Source organism: Heterodontus francisci, chromosome 18 (genome assembly GCF_036365525.1).
Source record: "Heterodontus francisci isolate sHetFra1 chromosome 18, sHetFra1.hap1, whole genome shotgun sequence".
NCBI classification, from domain to species: Eukaryota; Metazoa; Chordata; class Chondrichthyes; order Heterodontiformes; family Heterodontidae; genus Heterodontus; species Heterodontus francisci.
The window spans coordinates 13,539,146-13,560,614 of record NC_090388.1 but is presented as its reverse complement, the minus strand read 5'-3'; the positions used below and the strand labels follow the sequence as shown (position 1 = coordinate 13,560,614).

The following is a 21,469-nucleotide window of genomic DNA, read 5'->3' as shown; positions in this document are numbered from 1 at the left end:
TAAGTCAGGAAATGGGAGGGAGGAACTCAAAATTACAATCACCAGGGAAGTGGTACTGAACAAACTGGTGAAGCTGCGGGCTGACAAGTCCCCGGGTTCTGATGGATTTCATCCTTGGGTCTTAAAAGAAGTAGCTAGTGAGATAGTTGATGCATTAGTTTTAATTTTACAAAATTCCCTAAATTCGGGGAAGGTTCCATTAGATTGGAAAATAGCGAATATAACTCCTTTATTCAAAAAGGGAGGGAGACAGAAAGCAGGAAACTACAGGCCAGTTAACAACATCTGTCTGAGGGAAAATGTTAGAAGCTATTATTAAAGATGCTATAGCAGGGCATTTAGAAAAATTCAAGGTAATCAGGCAGAGTCAACACGGTTTTGTGAAAGGGAAATCATGTTTAACCAATTTATTGGAGTTCTTTGAGGGAGTTACATGTGCTGTGGATAAAGGGGAACCAGTGCATGTATTGTACTTAGATTTCCAGAAGGCATTTGATAAGGTGCCACATCAAAGATTATTGCAGAAAATAAAAGCTCATGGTGTAGCGGGTAACATATTGGCATGGATAGAAGATTGGTTAGCTAACAGGAAACAGTAGGCATAAATGGGTCATTCTGGTTGGCAAGATGTAACACGCAGTGTGCCACAGGGATCTGTGCTGGGGCCTCAACTTTTTACAATTTATATAAATGACTTAGATGAAGGGACCGAAGGTACGGTTGCTAAATTTGCTGATGACACAAAGATAGGTAGGGAAGTAACTTGTGAAGAGGACATAAGGGGGCTACAAAGGGATATAGATAGGTTAAGTGAGTGGGCAAAGACCTGGCAAATGGAGTATAAAGTGGGAAAGTGTGAAATTGTCCACTTTGGCAGGAGGAATAAAAAAAGCATATTATCTAAATGGTGAGCGATTGCAGGGCTCTGAGATGCAGAGGGAACTGGGTGTCCTAGTGCATGAATTGCAAAAGGTTAATATGCAGGTACAGCAAATAATTAGGAAAGCTAATAGAATGTTATTGTTTATCGTGAGGGGAATTGAATACAAAAGTAGGGAGGTTATGCTTCAGCTGTACAGGGTATTGGTGAGACCACATCTATGTGTACAGTACTGGTCTCCTTAAAGAAGGATGTAAATGCGTTGGAGGCAGGTGAGAGAAAGTTTACTAGACTAATACCTGGAATGAGCAAGCTGTCTTACAAGGAAAGATTGGACAGGCTAGGCTTGTATCTGCTGGAATTTAGAAGAGCAAGAGGCGACTTGATTGCAACATAAGATCCTGAGGGGTCTTGACAGGGTGGATATGGAAAGCATGTTTCCCCTTGTGGGAGAATCTAGAACTAGGGGTCACTGTTTAAAAATAAGGGGTCGCCCATTTAAGACACAGATGAGGAGAATTTTTTTCTCTGAGGGTCGTCAGTCTTTGAAATGCTCTTTAACAGAAGGCGGTGGAAGCAGAGTCTTTGAATATTTTTAAGGCAGAGGTAGATAGATTCCTGATACCAAGGGGGTGGAAGGTTATCGGGGGTAGGTGGTAATGTGGACTAATTAGTTCAGCCATGAACTTATGGAATGGCGGATCAGCCTCGAAGGGCGAAGTGGCCTATTCCTGCTCCTGTATCCATCTTGTTCATTAATGCCCTTAGGAAAAATAAGCTTACATGTGACTCCAAAGCCATACTATGAGCTTGATTTTTATGCTCTCAGGACGATATGCTGACATTGGTTTTGAAAGGGAGAAGAACCATCGACAGTGTCAGCTATCATGAGGGCCAGCCTATTTCTTGTTCCTCGCTCCCTCTGCTCCACCATTGACAGCTACCTTTCCCACATCCTTTGAATTTCTTTCCTCAGCATTTCCAGTCACTTCCCCTTCAGGCTCACCTCAAAATTCTCCTTGAGATCCTGTTTTTCGGCTGTTTTTGCCTTTCATTTCTTCTTTCCCTCCCATGACTTCATTTACACTCAATATATTCTGTACTGCAAAGTGCTTTGAGCTGTTTTTGTATGTTGTAAATACAATAAATATTTAAGCTGTTGATTTGCAATCCTGGAGATGTCTTAAGTTGTTACATAAATGCAGTTCAGTTAGTCTTCCTTTTCCCTCTCTGCCAAGTAACCTGAACCAACCTTTAAGTTTAATCTTGCACAAAATTAAATTAACCATTATGTTTTCCACTTCATATTGCATGAGCTAGCTGCTTGATAATGGAGGCATTGGGGTGAAATGGATTGAATAGCATAAAGTGTCATATTACCTGTCTGTATTGCAAAACTACTACAGAAAGCAACTCTAATATTGCCCAACTCTCCCAGCAGTGCGGGGACTACCTTGGTTATACTGCAGGCCAGATTTCAAATCAACAGAACTGAAACTGCAAGTGTTTTAAAGCCATGATTTATAACACCGTTTTGCACCACCAAACCTTTTTCAAATGGCCAGCGAGCAAAAAACTGGGAATTACTTTAGAAACCCACCACATTAGCTGGATTTTAAAGCCTCTGAGGCCTCTGCAGGATCAAGGGATGTGGAACAAATGAGGATAAAAGGAGGTTGAGGTACAGATCAGCAGTGATCTAACTGAATAGTGGAACAGGCATGAGGGGCTGAATTGATTATTCCTGTTCTTTTGACTTGTGCACATAATCTAAGTTGACACTTCAGGCAGTACCGAGGGACAGATGTTAAACCAGCCTGAATTAAAGATCCCATGGCACTATTCAAAGAGGAGCAGGGGGAGGGGCGTTGGTCTCCTGGGTCCTGATCAAAATTTCTCTCCCAACCAAGACCAGGAAAACAGATGATCTGGTCATTTAACTCACTCTCACTGGTATCTTATGGTGTACAAATTAGATACGTGCTTTGGAATTTCCTGATCATGGGAAAAGTCCCAAACAAATGCAAACTTTCTTACTTGATGACCACTGGAGTTGGAATTGCCATCAGCAGAAGCTTGGTGAGGTAAGCAGGGCATTTGACTGCTTGCTTGGACTGTCATCGTGTTACTGTAATGAGTGAAATTTCACTATCACAAGCTTTATCCTGAAATTTTAATCAGTTGTTCTTTCTCGGGAGATTGTTAGTTTAATAGCACATTGTGTATGGAAGGATCAGGCTCGATGAGAAAATAACCTCTTTCAGTTGCTTATGTTCTTGTGATTTCACACATTTTGGTTGTATGGAGGTTAACACTACAAGGCAAGGGTTTTCTGGGGAGGGGGACAAGTCCTGCAGTAATGGTCTTACTTCATTACAAGATCACTTTTTAAACTCTATGCAAAACTAGGTGGTGCAATCTTGCCTGGTTAAAGTCAACAAAAGTACAGTGTAGTACAGGCAGTATGCAGTTATTTTGACTGTACCAAAACCAAATTACAGGTTTTCATTTCTCCCCCACCTCAGGCAAAAAAGAAACTCAAGAAAAGAGGCACTAAAAGGCTCCCAAAATAAAAACAGCAAAAGAAAAATTTATTGGTAAAACAAATTGTTGGAAGTTAGATCTTTTACCTATACATTCACTCACCTGGGTTAAAACATCCAGTTGCTCTACAATGTGCCCTAACGTGCTGGCAAGTTTTGGTGGGATGCCTGTGTGGTCCTCCAGAGGGCTAGTTACGGGTTCATTATTCGCTGGGTCCAGTCCACGGGAGCTTACTGGATATGAAGGATCAAGGGAACTGCTCACCTGGTCTGTCAAAAGTGAGATACAATTTGGCTCTGCTGCTCTTGACTGCAATCAATTGACAGAAGGGGGGGAAAAAGCAAGAGAAATGTCATTTGTGCATTCCAATGTAATGTGCATAAAGACATTAGTTTCCATTTGTCTTCCTGTATGATGCCTAACTTTAAACAGTTCTCACTACTGAATGAAGTCTGGCAAAGGAAGACACTAAGCAACAAAGCTTCGCAGGTCTGGCAGCATCTGTGGAAAGAGAAGCAGAGTTAACGTTTCGGGTCAGTGACGTTCCGAACAAGGGTCACTGACCCGAAACGTTAACTCTGCTTCTCTTTCCACAGATGCTGCCAGACCTGCTGAGTGATTCCAGCATTTCTTGTTTCCGTTTGAGATTTCCAGCATCCGCAGTATTTTGCTTTTATTTAAGCAACAAAGCTTATAGTATACAGAGAATTTAACAGCTCCTGACCAATTGCATTTACATCTGCAACCCATCTGTTCTTATGATCTGTATCTCATCCAGTGAGAAGATTTAAAAACAGATCTATTCATGCTAAAAACTACCTGAAATATAATAAAGATCATTGCCAAGAATATAATGTTATTCAGAAACAATTTTAATTCTGATACTCAGTAAGCAAAATAAATCCTTTTGTCTACTTTTTAAAAGTATTGCAATGTTAATATATTTCATATATTAATTCCTCATAGAAATATGAATACTTTAAGCAAAGCACTGATCTTCACAGAAAGTAAGCAAGCTGTTCAGATTTAGTTGAAGGAAGAACGGCCCTTGTAACAATGTTCTCCTCCATTATTCCCTCCTGCCCTTCATACAGCAATAAGGCACACATGGGAAACTAGGGAGAGTAATGGAATAATCTACATCCCACTATCCCCTGGTACTGCACACTGGGACACAAGTCAGCCTCCATATTGGTTTTTAGCTCAAAATGTTAGTGGAATAAATTATATATTGCAGAGGTTGCAGGGTGTATGCAGTTTATTCCACATCAAAAACTTAAATTTTCAGAAGTATTCTCAATCTTTAACCTCTCACCTCAGGCGTCAAAAATATATATGAATTATAATGGTCTCAGAAATGCCCTTGTAAAGACGTTCTTGACGTTCAAAATAGCTGAACAATAATTACCATCCCTGTGGCCAATTAATACAATGCAGACAGGTTCCTTCAACACTAAGAAAGCTAGGCATACAGACTAAGCTAAGCACAATGATAGCTGGTAGACTTTGTGGAATTACTTCTGAGTCAGAAGAAAAAAAAACAAGACACAAAGCACGCTTGATGCATCAATGCAGGAAGCTATTACCACAGTATTACCAGCCGGATGTCATGCAGGAAATTAAACTGGTAGCTTCTGTAAATATGATATCACAGTGATCTGTCAGTAATTGATTAATATTGTTTCCTGTCAGGCATAAATGATGATTCTCACTGTGTGGTAGTGACACAGTAGCTTGGGTTTCTGAAGCAATAATTAAGCACCATCCATTCTTCACAGTTCAGCGCCCAGGCAATGAACTCAGATAGCAGAGAGTCATGGACATTTTATTTAGGAAAATACTCTTGGGAGAGAAAACTTCACAATTCTAGCATAAAACTGCTTTCAGTTTTATTAGTTCTAAAGCAGCTGCATTGAAAGTAATGCTAATTCATATACTGCCACTGCCAAACACTAGCTCTTTAACATTTGGAGAAGGTGCAAACAAACCAAATTAGGCCTGGAGGAGACGAAATGGTACCTTTTCCCATGTTGAGAGGCTTGACTAAATTAAAGCACACGTCTCAGTTTTAGATGATGTTAGTGGATGCTTCATATGATTGAGTTTCCAATTCAGGCAAATTCCAAGGGGTCCCCACAGGGCATCAGATTTCTGTATTAACTGACATACTAGAATATTTCTGTTTCTGTACATCTTGTTCTTCTCTTCTACGAAATAAGCAATCTTCAACTTCTTTACATCCAGCAGATCATGCTCTGGGTTGTTTTCGCTCCAAAGTCCCATCTTACCTGAACAAGTTGTTTACCACGAAAACTGACGAGTTGCAATAGGTGGAAAGAGAAGCAGAGTTAACGTTTCGGGTCAGTGACCCTTCTTCGAATGCAAGTACTCCACTGGATGTCAACCCAGTGTTCAGAGGCTGGAGCCCTGGTCTCTTTGCCAGTGCTACTCCACTCCTATTAGACGTGTGTACTCCACAGGATGTCAACACAGTATTCAGAGACTGAAATTCTTCTCTGCTCCCCGGTACTGTCTGACATGGTGGCCAATCCCATAAACTACTGACTTAGGGGGCTGGATTTTAAGAGCCCACCATCGAGCTCAAAGAACAGAAGCCTGCATATGCGGGCTACACGTCAAAAAGCCACCATGATCTCCTGTGCTGTGACTCATTTAAATAGCCAGGGCAGCCCGCCCCCCCCTCCCTCCCCAATCAGGTGGAGGGGGCGGGCTGTCCGACACCAGTAATGGCATCAGGTGCCTGTGCGCAGGTGCTGGCGCCATTTATAAAGGGCAGCCAGCCCCACTGGCAAATTTGAATTTTTAAAGTGAACCCCCACCCCCCCACCAAAATTACAATAAAATTGTGATACCCCTTTCCAACCCCCCCCAATAAAAATATTAGTACTTGCCCTTTTCCCCCCAAAAACACTTACCTTTTAAATCTGACCTTCCCACCACCACAGTGGCGCAGTGGTTAGCACCGCAGCCTCACAGCTCCAGGGACCCGGGTTCGATTCCGGGTACTGCCTGTGTGGAGTTTGCAAGTTCTCCCTGTGTCTGCGTGGGTTTTCTCCGGGTGCTCCGGTTTCCTCCCACAAACCAAAAGACTTGCAGGTTGATAGGTAAATTGGCCATTATAAATTGTCACTAGTATAGGTAGGTGGTAGGGAAATATAAGGACAGGTGGGGATGTTTGGTAGGAAAATGGGATTAGTGTAGGATTAGTATAAATGGGTGGTTGATGTTCGGCACCGACTCGGTGGGCCGAAGGGCCTGTTTCGGTGCTGTATATCTAATCTAATCACCTTTCCCCAGACTGCACAAAGTTTAAAGTTCACCCTTTCCCATCATCCCCTACACTCATTACCTTTATTTGACTCCCTCCCACCCGCACTGGAAATCGTAACTCCTCCCCCTTCCCCACCAGCATCATGCCAGCTTTTCCCAGAAGAGAGCCAGCTGCAGCACTGAGAATTGCGGCAGGCCTGGAAGATTACGGGTAAGGTCATTTCAATTTATTCATGTCATTGATTTAAATATTGAAATTGAGGTCCTGTCGCCCAGCAGCGCAGAGGGGCTACCATGGAGCCTTGCTGTCTCCAGGAGAATCGAGCCAGGCCCTCCTGGCATCGGCCTCCATGGCGGGCCTCTGCCAGAATGATCTTCCGGCCACCCGTGACGTGGAGCCCAATATTGTGGGCTTAGTAAAATCCAGCCCCGGCAGTGAGAATGCCATCACTGAGCTAAAGCTGTATATACCAATAAGAACACATTTTCAGAAAGAGATGCAGTGTTCATCCCAAGCAGCTCTGTAACACAGGAGTCTGTGCTCTACGGGCTGTTCCCAGGGACAGACACCGAGACAAACATCAACTGCTGCTGGAGGACTATCAATTCGGTGAAAGACGCCCTTTGGTCTGCCTGAAACTTGCTGGTCTTCCAGCACAAAGAGTTGTCCATGACTGACTGCTGCAGACTGGCACATTCCAAGGTCCAGGACTACGTGCTGAGGGACACACTAAAGCTTGGGGCAGCCGCAGCAAAGGCTCAATGGGGAAAGACCACTGTGTAAGGTCTCCCCACCAAGCTGAACTGAGGGGCTGGATCCATGGGAAACCCCTCGAACTGTATTGGGAAATTTTTCGTTTGCTGTAAAATGTAAAAATGTATATGGCACGACAAATGAATTGGAAGGGTTGTGAGGCAACTCATGATTGTATTGAAGGAAACTGATCTCCCTTGCAATGTTTGTAATTTTTGACTTGGTGCTGTTAAATATACATTACCAAACAGTTTCTAACAGATTTTTATGAAAAATGTATATTTTGGAAATAAAAAAAAAACACATTTTCAGAAATAATAGGATTGCTTTCCCTTGGTTAGCAGGCAAGATCTTTCAGAGGTTTGGACAGGGGTGCCTGGAAGTGTGTCAATGATTTCAGAAAATGGAAGGGTGAGAGTCCCTCACACACAAAAATGAATATCACTGTACATAAAAACAGAAAGGGTAAGGTGAAGAGCTAAACAGAATCTTCCTCTGTCCACCCTGAACGGAAATCTAGAACTTCAATAAGTTTTTCAATTCAAAAATGGCTAAAATTGCAGTTTTTGTCTGGAATATGTTCCAAGTCACTTTATGATCTCCTACTTTCATCAAACTCACTTGTTTACCATCTTTAGATAGCAGACCTTATGTGGTTTTTTTTTTATACAGGTTGTGGTATATGAACAATTATCTTACAATAAATTCAGAAAAGAATCCCAAATGTCAAAAAACTGTTTCATAATCAGATTTTAAGAACTATACAAACAAAAGAAAATATTACCCCCTACCCCTCCCCCCAGGGAGCAGACACTTGTAGAAGATTTTTGTCATTGCCTTTAAGTTCAAAGTTCTGATCCCCTCATTAAAGAAAGTGACTAACTCAAAAATATATTGCACAGAAAAGGCAAGATAAAAGCATTGCATTCAGTAAGAAATGAAGGACGTCAAAGGTGAGAAATACTCCAACAGGAAATACTCTAACAGAAATTGATACTAGAAATACCTGCACAGGAAGGATAATGTGCTTGCATGTTCATAAATTGCAGAAATACTTATCAAGCCAATAGCAGACAAAAATAACAAGGGGAAGTATACTTTGAGTTGAACATTTGAGAAATGCATAGAAATATTGCAATTGCCCCAGAAGACTTCAGCATGTAGTTAGCTACACCAATGGATTATTCATTTCTCTCAAATTAAAGGGTTTTTAAAATTTATTTTTCATTAATTCCTTACCAGTCCTGTGGTTAGAAACAGAGATCATGAATCGTCACTTCTTCTTTATCCTCCTTCTCTAGAAAAAAACTACTTGATTTGATTTTCCTGAATATGTATCACTAAATTTATTAAATTTGTTTCTGCAAAAAATAATATGCACAGTAGGTTTGAGATCTAATGTACTGCACAGTCGTATGAATGGTAAAATTATTTGTCGCATCTTAAATCTTGTGCAAATGCCAGGCATCTAATTCAAAATAGGAGTCCTAGTGCGTTTGTCTGTCAAGTAGATGAGATTAAACCTGGTTACAAAGCCTGGATTTTATGTATAATTGCACTGGACAAGCTATTTCTGAAATGACATGACTGCACAGCTATATATTGTTACTAAAAGTCTTCAAAAGATGCTTTTAGATCCAAATGTCCAGCTTTCATCAGTAAAAGGTGGCAGTGGTAGCAACTTAGTACATCTTGATCTTATCTAAATAATATTTCCAGACTTAAGTTTAATCTCTCCTTGCCCCCTCTTACAACCCCAATATGGTTAACTATTTCTGATAAAGAAAAATCAACTATACTAAAATTTTTTGTAATGGATTTTTAAAATTGGTACTATTCTCCTCAAAAAAAAAGGTCATTTTTAAGCAAGAGGTACTAGATTGCTGTGTGATGTTTTAGAGGTGAGTAGCTGAACTTGAAAGACCAATCTTATTTGATATTTTCCTAACTTGCAAAAATCACCCAATTCTGATGCAGATCCCATGCTACATTAGTAATTTTTTTGTACACCGCACATATTTCTTTTTAAAACAGGAGTTTCATTACGCCATGCACAGTCACTCCTCTGAATACTTCCAACAAAATAGTGGCTTCAACATTTGAGAAATTTAATTTTAGATTTGTATGGTCATGAAATGTGGGAAAGTTGCAACTGTAATTTTGTATTGTAGTGCAGTGGTGAAATAATAAGCAGCATTCTGCCAATGCATCTATAATTTGAAAACAAAAAGCAACAGTGCACAAAAACCCGGCTTTATCTCATCCACTCAACAAACACACCAGGACACACTTTTTGAAACAGTGCTTGACATCAGCACAAGATTTAACATACTACAAATAATTTTACCATTCATACAAATGATAGCGTAGTACATTAGATCTCAAATCTACTGTTCCATGGCATATAACACTGCAGTGTAGATTCAGTGAAAATAATATATCATTCACCAGGGTATTCATTATTCAGTGACTGTTTCATTTATTACCAGCAATATCAAGATCGGTCTCACTAAGTAACACCAAGGAATGTCCTTTTATAAATCTAATGGCACTGGGGAAAAAAATCTGTAGCAGTTTGGTAACTGATGTGCCGGACAACTGTTAGGTGCTAACTTTAGTATCCTCTGCAAAACTCTAAGCTCACTTCTCATGGAAATGGCATTTAGATTAGTAAATCATCTTTATGTCAGCAGGAAGCTCATTACAGCCTGGCAAGCCAAGTGACAAAAACACTATCCTGTCAGCACCAGACAGATATCATTTCCTGTGGAACTTCTGCAGCTACATACCTTGGGTGCATTTCTCCCTGAAGGAAGTTACTTTTAAACAGGAAGAGAGGAAGGAACAGTTGCTACAGACCACTGTGGCTGATGGCTTGTTGAGCATTCTTTGAATGCTTCCTTATCAACTATATGAAACAGCAACACTGACTGTATCTGTACATGAAACAAGTTGCTATTATAGATACTAATGAGGGCTATTTGTGATTTCACAGCAGCGAGGTCAGGGGTGAGCAGTAACACAGGAAGTGAAGGATCAGAAATAATTCCTGGAACTTGATCGGTCTCTGGTTTTTCACATAGCAAAGACAAAAAAACCCACTAAGCTTCAGTACTGGACCTACTGACATTTCAACAAGGTATTTCAAAAATTGCATTTCAGAGACCACTGCATAAAGATGCATAAAAAGCAAAAAAACTGCAAATATTGGAATTCTGAAACAAATAGCAGGTCCACAGTAACTATAGGGAGAAAAGGCATGTTAAGGTTTCAGGTCTGGACTACTCATCACAATGGAAAGAGGAAAAGTATTTACAAAAGGAACAGAGCAAAAGGCAGACAGAGGGAGAAAACAGGTGATAAATAATAAGCTGAAGTCACTGAAATGAAACAATAAGAGGCATACTGAGAAATATTAAAGACATTTAAGAGACAAGAGAACATGTGAATAGCTGATGCAGTGGGATGAGGGTGGGTGTTTGATGGGGTGTATGCGTGTGGGGAGAAGTGAGACGGGTGGAAATGGTACTGGGAAAAGTGGCAAAGCAGAACAGGAATACAAAAGCAAACAGGACCCTGGAAAAGGAGAAGAAACAAGCAGGTATACATCAAGGGTGCCTGGCACCCTTGCTTTCCCACCTCTATCTGCTAACACCCCTGAAAACACTGATACACCATCTCGTGCTGAAGAAAGGGTGGGAGCTATCGTTAAGGTCTGAAGTTATTAAAGCCAATATTAAGATCAGACAGCAGCAAAGTACGTAAAAACAAAGATAAGCTGCTGTTCTTCGAGGTTGCGTCAAGCTTAATTGGAACAGTGTATAAGTTTAAAGATAGAGACGTCTGAGTGGGAGAGGGATGGAGAACTGAATCATCAAGTGACAATGTTTGGGAGTGTTCAGCAATGTGGTCATCTAATCTACCTTTGGTCTTCCCAACGTTGAGACGACCAAATACTGGGCAACATTTATAGTACACCAAGTTGGAAAAGGTACACATATAGATTGCTGTTGTGCAAGGAAGGAGTGTTGGGGACTCTGGAGGTGGTGTGTGGGCATACCCTGGCATCTTTGCATGCAAATGTAAGAAAAACAGGTGATATGGAGGGTGGAAAAGTGAACCAGGGGTTATGTAGTGAACAGTCCCATTGGAAAGCAAAAGGGAGGACATGATTAATTTACACATGGGCTCATTTGGAGGTGACAGAAATAGCAGGTGATCGTATGACTGTGAAGCCAGGTCAGTGGAAGGTGAGGATAAGGAGAACCCGGTCACTGGGAGGGGAAAAAGGTCGAGCCCAGAAGCATTGGAAATGAGGCATATCTGAGTGAGGGTCCTGTCTACTGTGGAGGAGGGGGTATCTTCAGCTGAAAAATTTTTTTTTTTTTTAGAAACCATGGTGTTGAAGATGTTGGTGATGGAGACAGAAATACTGGGAGAAAGGAATGAAGTCTGCAAAGGAAGCAGGGTAGGACGAAGTATAATCCAGGTCGTACTGCTATTTTAACAAAAATTTATGGAATAAAGCCAAATGGTTGGCATAGCTAACAATCCTTTCCCAAGCAAACATTGTTACACGTGCATATACATATAGACTAGAATTGTAGAATTCAATATGGCTAATCACAGTATATTTACGAAGTGCATTTACTTATTTCCACCATGTTGTTAAAAGAAGTTTCTGATGTTCGAACTTTAGATGCACAATCCATAACCCCTCACGAGATTATCAATTGCTCAATCGCAGCAGTATTAGTATTTCAGCTAATATTTTAAAGTAGCATAATTATGAATTAGAATTTTCCTAAATTACATTTTCTATTACAGTATGCACATTGACTCTAATGTAAAAATACTCCAGGGAAGGGTTACAAAAGAAATTAGATTGGTGAACAACTTCAATACTGACTTGCAATAACATTTTAATTCAGCAATATGCTCGCGTCCCAGTGACTGTTCTTTAATACTATTCAGTGCAAGATTCAGCACTAGGACTATATCTCCAACACAGAAGTCCTTGAAGCGGCCAACATCCCCAGCTTATACACACTACTGAGTCAGCGGCGCTTGAGATGGCTTGGCCATGTGAGCCGCATGGAAGATGGCAGGATCCCCAAAGACACATTGTACAGCGAGCTCGCCACTGGTATCAGACCTACCGGCCGTCCATGTCTCCGTTATAAAGACGTCTGCAAACGCGACATGAAATCGTGTGACATTGATCACAAGTCGTGGGAGTCAGTTGCCAGCATTCGCCAGAGCTGGCGGGCAGCCATAAAGACAGGGCTAAATTGTGGCGAGTCGAAGAGACTTAGTAGTTGGCAGGAAAAAAGACAGAGGCGCAAGGGGAGAGCCAACTGTGCAACAGCCCCAACAAACAAATTTCTCTGCAGCACCTGTGGAAGAGCCTGTCACTCCAGAATTGGCCTTTATAGCCACTCCAGGCGCTGCTTCACAAACCACTGACCACCTCCAGGCGCGTATCCATTGTCTCTTGAGATAAGGAGGCCCAAAAAGAAAAAAAGAACTGCTATTTTAACAAAAATTTATGGAATAAAGCCAAATGGTTGGCATAGCTAACAATCCTTTCCCAAGCAAACATTGTTACACGTGCATATACATATAGACTAGAATTGTAGAATTCAATATGGCTAATCACAGTATATTTACGAAGTGCATTTACTTATTTCCACCATGTTGTTAAAAGAAGTTTCTGATGTTCGAACTTTAGATGCACAATCCATAACCCCTCACGAGATTATCAATTGCTCAATCGCAGCAGTATTAGTATTTCAGCTAATATTTTAAAGTAGCATAATTATGAATTAGAATTTTCCTAAATTACATTTTCTATTACAGTATGCACATTGACTCTAATGTAAAAATACTCCAGGGAAGGGTTACAAAAGAAATTAGATTGGTGAACAACTTCAATACTGACTTGCAATAACATTTTAATTCAGCAATATGCTCGCGTCCCAGTGACTGTTCTTTAATACTATTCAGTGCAAGATTCAGCACTAGGAATCCCCATATTTTCATGCACATTTTGGGAAAACATGACACCCAGGAAATGACTGGGGCCATCAGATGTGAGGAAAATTGTTGGAATATTAAAATCTACATGAACCTACTGAAGGCAAGTTACTATTCTACATTATATATAATTTTGAAAGAGAAGGACAACAAAGCTGATTTTTGTGAAACTTTCCTGGATTATTCCTTTAAGAGATCGCTCCTGATATGAAAAATGTACTATGGCTAGAAAAGCACATATTAGTCACCTTCAGCAGTATTAGTCATCATAGTGGATTGATGCCATGCAGCAAACCCCTAATCAAAAGGGAAGGCTAGGGAAAAAAAATAGAACTCCCAAGGATACTCAGGACTTTTTGGGCAAGATAGTGTTGCATGTACTGAACAATATAAGGTTATCAGCACAAAAGGGACAGGGAAAGCTTTAAAACAAACATTTTTGGAATGATGTTAAAATGCCAAGTTTTTTTGGCAATTACATTCATACAACAAATTAATAAATTTCTAAAATTAGTTAAACTATATGGTTCCGCCTTTGGAACTTAGGGACATGGTGTAAAAAAAAACAAATCACCACTTGAAAATATGGTGGTAAACTATACCCTTCTTTTCAGTAACATGGTCAACCAAGTTGTTCAGAGAAGAGGCAAGCCATGACTGGATATTAATCATGGTCTTGCCCCAAAGTTTACAGACTACCAGCTATCTCCGTCTTGGCTCCCAATTAATGTTTCTTTCTTTTGTCTTGACATTTGCTAGATTTCACCAGAGGAGGGAGAGTTTACTGATCTCCTGGCATAAGTTAAACCAAAGATTGTCACAGATGTCCTGCCATCTCCCAAACCCAAGGTGCACAAGGCCACTGTAGAAATAAAATTATGGTCACAAACTTCACATCCACTTTCAAGGTGGGACTAGATTGCTGGTGAGCAGGTTCACCATTTAACATTTCAATGAAGCCAACTGCTGGACAGTCTGTAGGATTCTGCCTGTCCTGCAGGAATATATTTCTTATAGCAAATTCTTCGAGAGATCCAGCCTGCATAGCCCCTTTTTCAAGGCAGCTGGCCTAAAGGAATTTTTTTGTTTACATTAGGAATGACAAGTCTTAGAGCAAAATATAGAATAATTTCAAGGGTAACCACTCTGTTCATTAGTCCACCTTGTTCATATGGTAGGCTGTCTTTTAATGTGGTCAAGCAGTTTGGGTTCACTTAACATGAAATAGGAGCAGTAGGCCCTTTGGCTTCTCGAGCCTGCTCCGCTACTCACTAAGATCATGGTTGATCTGATTGTGGTCTTAACTCCACTTTCCTGCCTGCCCCCCATAACCATCGACTCCCTTGTAGATCAAAAGTCTGTCTAACTCAGCCTTGAATATATTCATTGACTCTCCACTGCTCTCTGGGGAACAGAATTCCAAAGATTAATGACCCTCAGAGAAGAAATTCCTCCTCATCTCCATCTTAAATGGGCGACCTCTTATTTTGAAACTGTGCATCCTAGTTCCAGATTCCCCCACGAGGGGAAACATTCTCTCAGCATCTACCCTGTCAAGCCCCCTCAGAATCTTTTATGTCTCAATAAGATCACCTCTCATTCTTCTAAACTTCAATGAGTATAGGCCCAACCTGCTCACCTTTTCCTCATAAGAAAATACCTTCATCCCAGGAGTCAGCCTAGTGAACCTTCTCTGAACTGCTTCCAATGCAAGTATATCTCTCCTTAAGTAAGGAGACCAAAACTGTACAAAGTACTCCAGTTGTGGTCTCACCAATTCCCTGTACAGCAGTAGCAAGACTTCCCTACTTTTATACTCCATCCCCCGGCAATAAATGCCAACATTCCATTTGCCTTCCTAATTACTTGCTGTATGTGCATGCTAACTTCCTGTGGTTATGTACAAGGACACCCAGCTCCCTCTGATCCACAGCTTTCTGCAGTCTCTCTCCATTTAAATAACATTCTGCTTTTCGATTCTTCCCCCCCCCCCCCCACAAAAGTGTTCAACCTCACATTTTCCAACATTTACTCCATCTGCCCACTCACTTGACCTATCTATAGCCCTTAGCAGACACTGTGTCCTTCTCACAACTTGCTTTCCTACTTATCTTTGTATCATCCGCAAATTTGGCTACAGTACACTCCGTCCCTTTATCTAAGTCACTAATACAGATCCCTGTTATATGAGGCGGTGGCATAGTGATAATGTCACTGGACAAGTAACTCAGAGCCCGACAAATGCTCTGAGGACACTGGTTCGAATACCACCATGACAGATGGTGAAATTTGAATTCAATTAATAAATCTGGAATTAAAATTCCAGTCTAATGGTGACCATGAAATCACTGTCGATTGTTGTGATAACCCAGCTGGTTCACTCATGTTCTTTAGGGAAAGAAATCGGCTGTCCTTACCTGGTCTGGCCTACATGTGACTCCAGACCCACAGCAATGTGGTTCACTCTTAAGTGCCCTCTGAAAGCGCCCAAGCAAGCCACTCAGGTTTCATAGTGGTTTGATACAACTAAGAAAAGGAATGAAACCGGATGGACCACCCAGCATCGACCCAGGCACTGGAAACGACAACAGCAACTCCAGCCCTGTTGACCCTGCAAAGTCTTCCTTACTAACATCTGGGGGCTTGTGCCAAAATTGGGAGAGTAGTCCCACAGACTAATCAAGCTACAGCCCGACAAAGTCATACTCACGTAATCATATCTTACAGACAGACAATGACCCAGACACCACCATCCCTGGTTATGTCGTGTCCCACCGGCAGGACAGACCCACCAGAGATAGTGGCACAGTGGTATACAGTAGGGAGGGAGTTGCCCTGGGAGTCTTTAACATCGACTCCGGACCCCATGAAGTCTCATGCCATCAGGTCAAACATGGACAAGGAAACCTCCTGCTGATTACCACCTACTGCCCCACCTCGGCTGATGAATCAGTGCTTCTCCATGTTGAAGACTACTTGGAAGAAGCTCGGAAGGTAGCAACGGCACAGATCGTACTCTGGACAGGGGACTTCAAAGTCCATGGCCAAGAGCGGCTCGGTAGCACTACTACTGACCGAGCTGGCTGAGTCCTAAAGGGACACGGTTGCTAGACTGAGTCTGCGGCAGATGGCGAGGGAACGAAGAGGGAAAACCTACTTGAGCTCATCCTCACCAATCTACCTGTGGCAGATGCATCTGTCCATGACAGTACTGGTAGGAGTGACCGTCTTCACATTGACGATACCCACCATTGTTTTGTGTGGTATTACCACCGTGCTAAATGGGATAGATTTCAAACTCCTCAAAACTGGGCATCCATGAGGCGCTGTGGGCCATCAGCTGTAGCAGAATTGTATTCAACCACAATCTGTAACCTCATGGCCCGGCCTATCCCCCACTCTACCATTACCATCAAGCCAGGGTCCAACTCTGGTGAGTGCAGGAGAGCATGCCAGGAGCAGCACCAGGCATACCTAAAAATGAGGTGTCAGCCTGGTGAAGCTACAATACAGGACAACTTGCAGGCCAAACAGCAGAAGCAGCATGCAACAGACAGGCTAAGCGATCCCACAACCAACAGATCAGATCTAAGCTCTGCAGTCATGAATGGTGGTGGACAATTAAACAACTAACAGGAGGAGGAGGAGGCTCCACAAATATCCCCATCCTCAATGATGGGGAGAGCCCAGCACATCAGTGCAAAAGACAAGGTATTTGCATCCATTGTCAGCCAGCCAGAAGTGCCAAGTGGATGATCCATCTCAGCCTCCTCCTGAGGTCCCAGCATCACAGATGTCAGTCTTCAGCCAATCCAATTCACTCCATGTGATATCAAGAAAGGGCCAAAGGCACCGGATACTACAAAGACTATGGGCCCTGACAACATTCCGGCAATAGTACTGAAGACTTGTGCTCCAGAACTAACTGCACCCCTAACCAAGCTGTTCCAGTATAGCTACAACACTGGCATCCACCCAGCAATGTGGAAAATTGCTCAGGTATGCCCTGTATACAAAAAAAAGGACAAATCTAACCCGGCCAATTACTGCCCTATCAGTCTACGCTCGATCAGCAAAGTGATGGAGCAATAATCTGCTCACTGACGCTCAGTTTGGGTTTCTCCAGGGCCACTCCGCTCCTGACATTACAGCCTTGGTACAAACATGGACAGAAGAGCTGAACTCCAGGAGGTGAGGTGAGAGCGAGTGCCCTTGATATCAAGGCAGCATTTGACTGAGTATGGCATCAAGGAGCCCCAGCAAAACTAGAATCAATGGGAATCAAGAGGGAAAACTCTCCGCTGGTTGGAATCATACCTAGCACAAAAGGAAGATGGTTGTGGTTATTGGAAGTCAATCATCTCAGTCCCAGGACATCACTGCAGGAGTTCTTCAGGGTCGTGTCCTAGGCCCAAACATCTTCAGCTGCTTCATCAATGATCTTTCCTCCATCATAAGGTCAGAAGTGGGATGTTCACTGATAATTGCACAATGTACGGCACTATTCGTGACTCCTCAGATACTGAAGCAGCCAGACCTGGACAACATCCAGGCTTAGGCTGGTAAGTGGCAAGTAACATTCGCACCACACAAGTGCCAGGCAATGACCATCTCAAACAATAGAGAATTTAACCATTTCCCCATGATATTTAAAAGGCATTACCATTGCTGAATCCCCCGCTAACGCCACCTTGCGGGTTACCGTTGACCAGAAACTTAACTGGACCAGCCACATAACTGCTGTCACCACAAGAGGTCAGAGGCTGGGATTTCTGCAGCAAGTAGTTCACTTCCCGTCGCCCCAATGTCTGTCCACAAGGCACAAGTTAGGGTGTGATGGAACACTCTCCACTTGCCTGGATGGGTGCAGATCCAACACTCAAGAAGCTCGACACCATGCAGGACAAAGCAGCCCATTTGACTGACACCCCATCCTCCACCACTGACACAGTGGCAGCAGTGTGTACCATCTACAAGATGCACTGCAGCAACTCACCAAGGTTCCTTCGACAACATCTTCCAAACCCACAACCTCTACCACCTAGAAGGACAAGAGCAGCAGATGCACGGGAACACCATCATCTGCAAGTTCCTCTCCAAGCCACACACCATCCTAACTTGGAACTATATCGCCGTTCCTTCACCGTCGCTGGTCAAATTCCTAGAACTCCCTTCCTAACAGCACTGTTGATGTACCTACATTACAAGGACTGCTGGAGTTCAAGAAGGCAGCTCACCACCACCTTCTCCAGGGCAATTAGGGATGGGCAATAAATGCTGGCATAGCCAGTGATGTCCACATCCCACGAAGAAATAAGAAAAGTTTGCCAACCTGAAAATGATCCATTTATCCCGGCTCTGTTTCCTGTTAGCCAATTCTCTATCCATGCTAATATATTACCCCCAACACCATGAGCTCTTATATTGTGTTACCTTTTATGTGGCACCTCATCAAATGCCTTTTAGAAATTCAAATACACTACATCAACTGGTTCCCCTTTATCCACCCTGCTTGTTACGTCTTCAAAGAACTCTAATAAATTTGTCAAACATGATTTTCCTTTCATAGAACCATGTTGACTCTGCCTGATTGCATTATGATTTTCAATTCTTTTTTCATTCATTCATGGGACGTGGGTGCCGCTGGCCAGGCCAACATTTATTGCCCATCACTAATTGCCCTCGAGAAGGTGGTGGTGAGCTGCCTTCTTGAATTGCTGCAGTCCATGTGGGGTAGGTATGTCCACAGTGCTGTTAGGGAGTTCCAGGATTTTGACCCAGCAACAGTGAAGGAACGGCAATATAGTTCAAAGTCAGGATGGTGTATAACTTGGAGGGGAACTTGCAGGTGGTGGTGTTCCCATGCATTTGCTGCCCTTGTCTTTCTAGTTGGTAGAGGTCGTGGGTTTGGAAGGTCCTGCTACTACTTCCTTAATAACGGATTCCAGCATTTTCCCAATGATAGATGCTAGGCTAACTGGTTTATAGTTTCCTGCTTTCTGCCTTCCTCATTTCTTGAATTAGAGGTCTTACATTTGTGGTTTCCCAATGCGCTGGGACCTTTCCAGAAACTACCCAATTGTGCAGCGCAATATGAAAGGAAGGCATCAGCCATGTGAGCCAGAATTATGGCAGTTACTGTAACAGCACACATACCATTAATGTTCCATGGTGCTTCGACATTGTACTACTCATCAATTCTCCATCCTCTTTTCTGCAGGGCAGTGTTCCTCAATACACTCAGAGCTGGCATGTCAAAAGATCCACTGACCATGGCAGAGATTCCCTGGTCATGTGAATTCTATAGTAGGGCAGGGCAGGGGGTTGCTGTGCTCATCTTAAATTAATTGGATCAGCGCATCAAGTCCCTAAGCAGAAATGGCTGGGACTAATGATTGCCAGTGTTAAAGACTGAGAATCAAGAAGGGAGGAGTTACATAATGAGCTTTTAACATGCTAATTTTCAGACATACTGATGAGCAAAATATCGGCAGAGTAAAAGCAGGCATTGTGTGATTAATTAGATCACTTTAAAACTTCCACTTTTAACAGAGAACACGATAGTCACATACAAAAAGTTCACTCCAAGATCTTTTGGCTGAGTTGCAGCATCGGTGAGTAAAGTTCACAATGACCTGAAGCGTGCTCAATGCTTTTCAAGTGCAATAAATTATGCTGTGTGACACTCACAATTTCAGATTTGGATGGCCTACATTTGAAAGTATGATGAAAAGCCAGTATTACAACTTTAAGGGTTCCAAATTTTTTTTTGTGGGACCAGGAGAATTCACCTGGTTCCACAAAATTACTATGGCTCCTGCTCCCCCTTCTCCATGATTGTCCTCCACTTCACCCAAACTGTTAGTCAGCTAGGTGTAGGAGACTGCCAATTTCCAGCTCTCCCACAAGCAAGGAGCTGCAGCAAAGCAGCTGTTTCTCAATAGCTCCATAAGTTTAAGGTTAATAGGTTAATAGACACATAATCCAGAGGCCTAGAATAAAGATCTAGAGACGAGTTCAAATCCCGCCATGGCAGCTGGGAAATTTAAATTCAATTAAATAAATCTGGAATTAAGAAAAAGCTAGGATTTGTAAATGGTTACCATATAACTACTGGATTATCTTAAAAACCCATTTGGTCCCCTTTAGGGAAGGGGATCTGCAGTCCTTACCTGGTTTGGCCGATATGTGATGTGACCTTAATGCAATGTGGTTGACCCTTAACTGCCCTCTGAAATGGCCCAGCAAGCCACACAGTTGTCAAGAAGTCGGCTCACCATCCCCTTCTCAGGGGCAATTAGGGGTAAGCATTAAATGCTGGTCCGTAAATGGATTTTAAAAAATTGATGAACATGAACTAAAAAATTCAAATTATGCCCAAACTTTTGCTGCTATTTTGACCACCTACAATTGAATCTAATACATATTCCGTAACAAGTGAAAAATATTTTGTATTTATAAGCACCTGGGGCACTTTACGACGTTAAAAGGTGCTATATAAATGTTGTAATAATGAGTACACAGGTAATGTTTTTCTAGAAATGATGAGTATATCCACCACTATCAAAATAGAACTCAATGAATCACTGTTCAACAGGCAGAATCATTGTAAGGGCCTATTTCAGTACGGGATGGAGAAGCTGGGCATGGGGCATGGGTCAGAGTAGATGATACAGACCATTCTTGAAGAGGCAGGTTAGAAAAAAAGTAAAACGATCCAGCACTTGTGTTATCCTGTCACTGTACAATTTTTTTAAAAAGGGAGGGAGGGAGAGACCAAATAATTACAGGCCAGTCAGCCCAATCTCTGTGATAGGCAAATTATTGGAAAAAAATTCTGAGGGACAGTATAAAAAGTCATTTAGAAAGGCACAGATTAATCAAGGGCAGCCAGTATGGATGTTAAGGGTAGGTCATGTCTGACTAACTTGATTTGAGTTTCTTTTGAGGTAACAAGGAGGGTT

The 21,469-nt window shown here is 42.1% G+C and overlaps 1 protein-coding gene across 4 annotated transcripts in view; it reads right to left on the bottom strand.

Moving 5' to 3' along the window:
• The window catches only part of LOC137379453 (POC1 centriolar protein homolog B-like), a 110,161-nt gene that overhangs the window by 35,471 nt on the left and 53,221 nt on the right, over positions 1-21,469 (bottom strand). For all 4 annotated transcript variants that reach the window (XM_068050291.1, XM_068050289.1, XM_068050290.1 and 1 more), the window contains exon 11: positions 3,527-3,733. In XM_068050291.1, the coding sequence (XP_067906392.1) occupies positions 3,527-3,733 (207 nt within the window). The remainder of the gene's footprint in view (positions 1-3,526; positions 3,734-21,469) is intronic.